Source organism: Oratosquilla oratoria, chromosome 25 (assembly GCF_046742065.1).
Source record: "Oratosquilla oratoria isolate Oo_2021 chromosome 25, ASM4674206v1, whole genome shotgun sequence".
In the NCBI taxonomy this organism is placed as follows: Eukaryota; Metazoa; Arthropoda; class Malacostraca; order Stomatopoda; family Squillidae; genus Oratosquilla; species Oratosquilla oratoria.
In genome coordinates this window covers 48,424,231-48,433,619 of record NC_134801.1, presented here as the reverse complement: position 1 = coordinate 48,433,619, position 9,389 = coordinate 48,424,231, and the positions used below count along the sequence as shown (strand labels likewise).

At 42.4% G+C, this 9,389-nt stretch overlaps 1 protein-coding gene across 1 annotated transcript; it reads left to right on the top strand.

Annotated features, from left to right (window-relative positions):
- Positions 1-6,608: 6,608 nt before the first annotated feature.
- On the top strand, positions 6,609-8,008 carry LOC143039127 (uncharacterized). Its single transcript, XM_076208984.1, has 2 exons — positions 6,609-6,659; positions 7,511-8,008. The coding sequence occupies exons 1-2, from the start codon at positions 6,609-6,611 to the stop codon at positions 8,006-8,008; spliced, it is 549 nt and encodes a 182-aa protein (XP_076065099.1).
- The last annotated feature ends 1,381 nt before the right edge of the window (positions 8,009-9,389 follow it).

Genomic DNA, 9,389 nt, shown 5'->3' with positions numbered 1-9,389 from the left:
TGTGTGTGTGTGTGTGTGTGTGTGTGTGTGTGTGCATACACATGCATCCTTGTTTTCTGTTTCCCCCTTTCGCCAATTCATATGCACAGGCTTGAGGAACTATCACAAGTCATTTGACTCTCACTCGATTTCTCGACAGATGGAAAAACAGCATTTGTCACGTTTTTCATGAAGAAAAATCATTAATAAGCAAGATTCTCGTGTTCACAATTTTTCCTCGTCATTCATTTTTTGGTTACAATTACCACTATATCCATCTTTATGATCCATAGAAATCCTTTTTCTTCAACGCTAGTCTTCTACTTCTGTTCCTATCACTATCCTTTCTATCACTACAGAAGAACATAAGAACGGGTGAATTTTGAATGACTACTACGGAAAAAATGGCTAAAACTCGTTACCGTTCCACCATTATCAGGGTCAAAAGTAAGGCTACAAACAAGGTCGACTCATGCCAATGCCGGTCTTCTCGCGGCGGAGTCATCTTGCCTGACACTGTTGGAGAGATAAAAAGGATAATCCCGAGAGTTAACACGTAGTGAATTGGGGGCATTCGCCAGTTGTCGGCTCTCCATGGATAAAAAGGTGTAAGAAATACAGTTGAAGTTGACAGAGCAAGTCAGGACCCAGTTTGCAGGCAGAGTATCAGCCCCTCAGGGCAGCAGCTCTTGATGGAGGTGAGAGGGTTCACGGAGTGTGAAAAAGAGTGTCCATCATCTTGCAGCCCCACCAAATCAAGCTGGGAGATAATCGTCACTGCTCCCGACACAAGCGGAAGGGTGGAAAAAAGAAGGAGAGGTTCTTCCGTTCAGCCAAATCAAAACAAAGCACTTCGGTAACGACGTGATGCTATCAGCGATGATGATGACGAAGATGATTGTGATGAAGATGATACAACGACAGTGGTAGTGGTGATGATGGTGGTGGCAGTGGAGGTGGTGATGGTGGTGTAGTGATGGTGGTGATAGTCGTGGTGGTCCTTGTAATGATGGTGGTAGTGGTTCTAATGGAAATGAGAGTAATGATGATGATGGTAGCGATGGTATTGTGATGGTAACGGTAGTAATTGTAGCAGCAATTTCAGTGAAGGTGATAGCAAACCTCACTGTGTTCTTATAAATCACTATCCAACTTTTTTTTTTTTTTTGAGGGGGGGACCCACAGAGGGTTCCTAACAGGCAGTATAATATACAGCTACCATATAATCATAGATTAACATTTATTTTTCTCTCTCCAGCTTAAAGATTTCTTAAATAAACGGACTAAGCACAAATGTAAGCAGTACAATACTGATTAATGACAAGAGTTGACCTGATAGAGTTTTACTAATTTTTGGGAAAGGTAAGGTGAGGTAAGATATTTGCAAATCGCGCGCCCAGACACACAGGCACGCACACAAAATCCAACACACATACACGCACACAAGAACACGGGCTCGAACGCACGCAAACGTCACCTGCTGGTCCTGATAAAGGGCTCCTTTCGTGCAGGCCCAACGTATAAATGCAACTCATCACCGTCCATTCGTCAGTTCGCATCGCCGAGTGTCTCAATCCATCAGCAGCATGTGGAAGGTCAGTGGCACTTAAGCTATCGCCGTTTGCCTAGTGTCGATACCGACCACGTCTGGACCTCGGATAAAGATCGCCTTTAAAATCTTAAGGTCTTAGATCATCGGCATTGCTGGCTGACCGTGTGTTGGATACATCAAAATCGTCGATGATCAAATGTGGTTGTGTTCACATAAATATTGCTTCTAGCTATTCGAAAGGCTCCGCGCACGACATTCATGTTGAATATAAAGGAAGGATTGTCATATCATTCTTTCTCAGAGTATTTAAAGCTAGGTTTTAACATTTCATATTTGCAACATACATGATTTAGTCTCATCGTTCCTCTCTGTTTACCTACTAAATTATCTGACCATCTGACTCCCTTAGATTGTCCTCCTCTCCGTCTCCGTGGCTGTGGCATGGGCCGGTCCACAACCCGACTCGCCCCCAGTCTACGGATACAATCCTCCTCCTCGCCCAACCTACAATCAGCCTGGTATGCCCTTCGAATTCGCTTACGCCGTCAAAGACTACTCCGGCAACGATTACGCCCACGAGCAGAAGAGCGACGGCGTCGTCACCTCGGGTTCCTACCACGTCGCTCTTCCCGACGGCCGAATTGAAACAGTCAACTTCGACGCCGATGACTACAGCGGCTACGTAGCCGAAGTCTCCTACGAGGGTGAGGCTAAGCATCCCGCTCCTGCGCCCTACCATCCCGCCCCGGCACCCTACCATCCCACTCCGGCTCCTTACCACCCCACCCCGGCGCCCTACTATCCCACCCCGGCACCCTACCATCCCACCCCGGCTCCCTATCATCCCACCCCGGCACCCTACCATCCCACTCCAGCGCCCTATTATCCCCCACCAACATATGCTTAAGCTCCTCCGGGTGATGGTCAGGCCACCCTCACCATTGAGGGTGGCGCGCCAAGAACCCCACGAGAAAATGTGCCTCAGAGACACTCTGAGCACCAATCACTGAGGTCCTCGTCTACATAATCGACCTTTACTCAGTTACACCCATCTTCATATTCACACACGCTTCTCTTGAGCCCATACTTACCCTACTTACCACACACTTCTCATTCAGTCCTGATCTGGTTATCAGTGATGAAAAAACATTTTACTCAGACCTACTAATACCAAAGTAATTAGCACTTTCTCAGTCAAGGTTCCAATGTTCTAGTCACCATGACACTGTCCACTTGATTTATTCATACATAATTTAGGAAGAACTAATTGACACTCTATGGCTACAAAAACGGAAAACATTCCTTCCTGTGGCACTTGTAAGGTTTGGTCATATATGATCGAAGAATAAACAAGATTTTGTTGTCATGTTCGTGATTTTCTTGGCGCCAATTTCCATCACATTTTTCTGGTGAAATATTTTACTCTATATATCATAAACAAATTCAAAGGTATGTATGATAGTTCGAGAAAAATAGGTATAACCCTGTGAGTATATCTCTCCTCCTGAGTATTACAATGAAGTAAATACATTCAGGTAAATGAACAAAAGTATGACACCTCGAATAACAATGATTACAATGACAACAACTACGACAGTAATAAGACACCAACAACAATGACAACACTGCCAATAATAAAAGACGATCAAAATTACCCAAACTACTGTTAACAAAAAGGTCTCCTGAAGACGATTTTAACAAATAACAGGCCAATCTCTTTTTCTGGACCAGAGCCTGTCCTATATCCGTTTCACTTGAATTATTGCAATTGGATTGTTACCATTATTGGCTGTTGCATTTTTAATTGGAATATTTCGTTTGCCAAGTGAACTAGGTGAAGGTTCCCCGCTGATATATTGTATGAACCTTTCTCGGATATTTTTCAAATGAAATATAGCACACAGAATGTCCAGTGGGATTTTCCATATTTCTAACATAAGCTGAAAGTTATAACAGCTGCAGTTAGAGAAATGACAGAACGAGCAACTCATGCCGAGGTTTGGACTAATCTGATTGCTCTCTTAGAGAAAGTAGGAATCAGTAAATAACATATATATATATATATATACTTTAACTAATCATAATGATTCCAATGTATTCAAGGTTGGAAAGCATATCCTGAAAGATATGGACATAGAGGGTAACGAAAGTGAGAATCAGTCTAGTTGAAATGACAAAGATTAAATTTTCTGTGACAGTAACGACGTGGCTTTTGATTCTGTCACTAGTTCGTTGTTGCCTCATATATTGATTTATTTCATAGAAATTGCCAACTCTGTACCTCCTGTAAGGTGCGCTGTTCATACTTAAAACTTTGTGTTAAGGACGTAATTATGTCTCACTATAGCACAAATACACTACTCGGTAAGGAATGGAAGCTTGTGAACAAGACACACACACAAAATATGTAACACATGTTTCGACGATATACTGTAGAACGGCATTGCCACAGCTTGACTGACACATTCCCTAGGTGTCTACCTACATGTTGCAAAGTGTTGCAGGCTGTTAGTCTTTTAGAATATGGGTTTGCAAATAAGACATTTTTGTTGTCGAAGAAGTAGGGAACCGGTAATGATGACTTACTCCATTGTCTGAAGCCCCTCCACAGCACTACAATTCCATTCCATTTCAAGAACCTGACAGCTGGAGAGTTCCCGTGAGAGTGAATGAAATGTAAAGTAATGGTGCCTAAGGCAAATACGTATACCACAACATCATCATCCTTCCTCCAATTCATAGAAGACAGAGAAACGAACCGTCTCTCCAATGCTGCCTTCCTCTGCAATACACACGGATCCTTGTTACCAGTGATTTTTTAAAGAACCACAAGAAAGAACAGCATAGACACAACTTACTGTTTTTCTCTGCTATGAACCATTTCCTCACTTTAATATCCACTACTCTCCAATAGAACTTCTCTTTCTCTGACTCTGTTCTGTTTTCGTTTTTTTTTCCTTGGCTTCTATTGTTCTTCTTTCCTCTTCCTCTTTATTCATCTCTCTTTTTCTCCAATTGGTCTGGTCTTATCTATATTTTCTTTCCCTACTCTATATATTTCTTCAATTTCTTTCCCTGTTTCTTGTTCATCTTCTTGAACTACTTTTGATATCTTGTTTTCTTTTTCCTTCTCCTCTTTTACTCGTGTAGTCCTATTTGGATTATACTTTTTTCCATCCCAAACATAATTATATATTTGTTTTTATCCGCTAAGTCTCTTACTATATTCTCCTTCTTTCTCATCACTTTAATAACTGTGTCCTTAGTTTGTTCTTTTATATGTGGTTTTACTATATCTCTAAATTAAATTTGTTGTTCTCCTGGACTTTTCTCCAACCCTGTACCTCGTTTGCTATGGACTCTTTATTCTATTTATAATTTTTCTTTAATTCCTCATTCCCATCCTTTACCTCTTTTAACGGTCTTTGTAATTCTTCTATTTTTTTTTTTAGGTTTTGCTCGCCTTCCTTAGTTCTTTCAATTTATCAACTCTTTATGTAATCCGTCTAAGTTGACTGACCCTAACCTCCCAACTTTCGTTTATTTTTGCTAGTTTTTCCTCTAGACATGTTAATCGGAGGAGGTTGTCATCTCCTCCCTCATTAAATTCGTAGAAATAATGATCTTCACCTTCTATTGTGTTGCTCGTATCTATATTTCTAATTTTTACATTTTTACTAGCCCCTTCCACTTCACCTCTATCACGTGCACGTCTCTTGTTAACATTCATTCTGACTTACGGGGCCCGCTCTTCCCCTTCTTCATTACCTTCCATTTACCTGAGTAATCCCTCCCCTTCTCCTTTTTATTCACCTCCCCACTAATACAACACAGGTACTCCCTTTCGTTGAGAACCACGAAAATTATATTTTTTTCTGGAGTCCAATCTTCGCTGTCACTTCGACTGTCGCGCGCGCGCGTGTGTGTGTGTGTTTGTGTGTGTGTGTGTGTGTGTGTGTGTGTGTGTGTGTGTGTGTGTGTGTGTGTGTGTGTGTGTGTGCGTGTTTGTTTGTGTGTGTGTGTGTGTGTGTGTGTGTGTGTGTGTGTGTGTGTGTGTGTGTGTGTGTGTGTGTGTGTGTGTGTGTGTGCGCGTGTGTGTGCATACACAAGCATACTTCCTCTCTATTTCCCCCTTTCGCCAAATCGTGTCTTCGGGTTTGAGGAATAATTGCGAGTCATTTGACTGTCACTCGTTTTCTCGATAGATGAAAAAAAAATCAGAACAATAGAGAAAGAGAAGAGAAAAACATTAATTATTAAGATTCTCGTTGTTACCATTTTTCTCTCGTCTTTCATTTTTTGGTTACAATCATCACTGTTTACAGCATTATGGTCCATAAAAATCACTTTCTTCAACGTTACTCTACTACCTCTGCTCCTATCGCCAGCCTTGCTACTACCACAGGAGGACAGAAGAACGGGTGAAGTTTACATGACCACTAAGAAAAGAAATCGTTAGCCCTTCGCCATTATCAGGGTCGAAAGGACGGCTGCAAATATGGTCGACCCATGCCAATGCCGATTTTCACTTTGCCTGCCACAGTAGGAGGGGTCAAAAGGTTAATCCCAAGAGTTAACACTTAATAAATTGGGGGCATTCGCCAGCTCTCACCTCTACATGATTGGAAAGGTGTTATAAATACAGAAAAAGTTGACAAAGACAAAACCAGGACTTAGTTCGAAGACTGAGTGTCAGCCCCTCAGGGAAGCACCTCATGATGGAGGTGAGGTGGTTGACGGGTTTTGAAAAAGAGTGTCCATCATCTTGCAGGCCCACCACATGAACCAGGGAGGTATCCGTCATTGCTCCCGACACAAGATGAAGGATGGAGAAAGGAAGAAGAGGGTCTTCCGTTTAGCCAAATCAAAACAAAGCACTTCGGTAACGACGTGATACTATCAGTGGTGATGATGATGTTAATGATTGTGATGATGATGATACGACGACAGTGGTAGTGGTGATGATGATGGTGGCAGTGGAGGTGATGATGATGGTGTAGTGATGGTGGTGATATTCGTGGTAGTGTTTGTGATAATGATGGTAGTGGTTGTGATGGAAATATGAGTAATGGTAGCGATGGTATTAGTGATGGTGACGGTAGTAATTGTAGCATCAGCTTCAGTGAAGGTGATTGCAATCCTCACGGTTATCCTATATATCACTATACTATTCTTTTTTTTTTAGGGGGGGGGACACGCAAATCGTTGCTCACACGCGGTATAATATACGGCTACCATGTAATCATAGATAAACATTTATTTTTCTCTTTCCAGCCTAAAGATTTCTTAAATGAGCGGATTAAGCACAAATATAAGCAGTACAATACTGATTAACGACAAGAGTTAACATGCTAGAGTTTTACTAATTTTTGGGAAAGGTGAGATGAGGTCAGGGATTTCTAAATCGCACGTCTAGACACACAAGCACGCACACAAAATTCAACACACATACACGCACACAAGAACACAGGCTTGAACGCACGCAAACGTCACCTGCTGGTCCTGATGAAAGGCTCCTTTCGTGCAGTCCCAACGTATAAATGGAGCTCTTCTTCGTCTATTCGTCACTTCGTATCGCCGAGTGTTTCAGTCCATCAGCATTATGTGGAAGGTTAGTAGCACTTGAGCCATCGCCGTTTGCCTAGTGTCTACACCGAGCACGTCTGTACCTCGGTTAAAGATCGCCTTCAATGTCTTAAGGTCTTAGATCATCGGCATTGCTAGCTGACCGTGGGTTAGATACATCAAAATTGTCGATGATCAAATGTGATTGTGTTCACATAATTATTGCTTCTAGCTATTTGGAAGGCTCTGCGTACGACATTCATGTTGGATATATAGAGGAGTGATTGTCATATCACTCTTTCAAAGAGTATTTAAAGCTGGGTGTTGATATGTCATATTTGCAACATAGATGATTGAGTCTCGTCGTTCCTCTCTATTTACCTCCTAATTTATATGATCATCTGATTCCCTTAGATTGTCCTCCTCTCCGTCTCCGTGGCTGTGGCATGGGCCGGTCCACAACCCGACTCGGCCCCAGTCTACGGATACAATCCTCCTCCTCGCCCAACCTACAATCAGCCTGGTATGCCCTTCGAATTCGCTTACGCCGTCAAAGACTACTCCGGCAACGATTACGCCCACGAGCAGAAGAGCGACGGCGTCGTCACCTCGGGTTCCTACCACGTCGCTCTTCCCGACGGCCGAATTGAAACAGTCAACTTCGACGCCGATGACTACAGCGGCTACGTAGCCGAAGTCTCCTACGAGGGTGAGGCTAAGCATCCCGCTCCTGCGCCCTACCATCCCGCCCCGGCACCCTACCATCCCACTCCGGCTCCTTACCACCCCACCCCGGCGCCCTACTATCCCACCCCGGTACCCTACCATCCCACCCCGGCTCCCTATCATCCCACCCCGGCACCCTACCATCCCACTCCAGCGCCCTACCATCCCCCTCCAACATATGCCTAAGCTCCTCCGGGTGAGGGTTAGGCCACCCTCACCATTGAGGGTGGCTTGCCAAGAACCCCTCGAGAGAAGGTGCCTCAGAGACACTCTGAGCACCAATTACTGAGGTCCTCGTCTACATAATCGACCTTTACTCACTTACACCCATCTTCATATTCACACACGCCTCTCTTGAGCCCATACTTACCCCACTTACCACACACTTCTCATTCAGTCCTGATCTGGTTATCAGCGATGAAAAAACATTTTACTCAGACCTAATAATACCAAAGTAATTAGCACTTTCTTAGTCAAAGTTCCAATGTTCTAGTCACCATGACACTGTCCACTTGATTTATTCATACATAATTTAGGAAGAACTAATTGACACTCTATGGCTGCAAAAACGGAAAACATTCCTTCCTGTGGCTCTTGTAAGGTTTGGATATATATGAGCGACGAATAAACAAGATTTTGTTGTCATGTTCGTGATTTTCTTGGCGCCAATTTCCATCACATTTTTCTGGTGAAATATTTTACTCTATATATCTTAAAGAAAATCAAAAGTATGCATGCTAGTTCGAGAAAAATAGGTATGACCCTGTGAGTTTATCTCTCCCCCTGAGTATTACAATGAAGTAAATACATTCAGGTAAATGAACAAAAGTATGGCACCTGGAATAGCAATGACTACAATGACAACAACTACGACTGTAATAAGACACCAACGACAATGACAACACTGCCAATAATAAAAGACGATCAAAATTACCCCAAAAACTGTTAACAAAATGTCTCCTGAAGACGATTTTAACAAATAACAGGCCAATCTCATTTTCTAGACCAGAGCCTGTCCTACATCCGTTTCACCTGAATTATTGCAATTGCATTGTTACCATTATTAGCTGTTGCATTTTAAATTGGAATATTTCCTTTACCAAGTGACCTAGGTGAAGCAAGCCCACTGATATACTGTATGAACCTTTCTCGGATATTTTTCAAATGAAATATAGCACACAGAATGTCCAGTGGGATTTTCCATATTTCTAACATAAGCTGAAAGTTATAACAGCTGCAGTTAGAGAAATGATAGAACGAGCAACTCAAGCCGAGGTTTGGGCTAATCTGATTGCTCGCTTAGAGAAAGTAGGAATCAGTAAATAACATATATATATATACTTTAACTAATCATAATGATTCCAATGTATTCAAGGTTGGAAAGCTTATCCTGAAAGATATGCACATAGTGGGTAACGAAAGTGAGACTCAGCCTAGTTGAAATGACAAAGATTAAATTTTCTGTGACAGTAACGACGTGGCTTTTGATTCTATCGATAGTTCGTTGTTGCCTCATATATTGATTTATTTCATAGAAATTGCCAACTCTGTACCTCCTGTAAGGTGC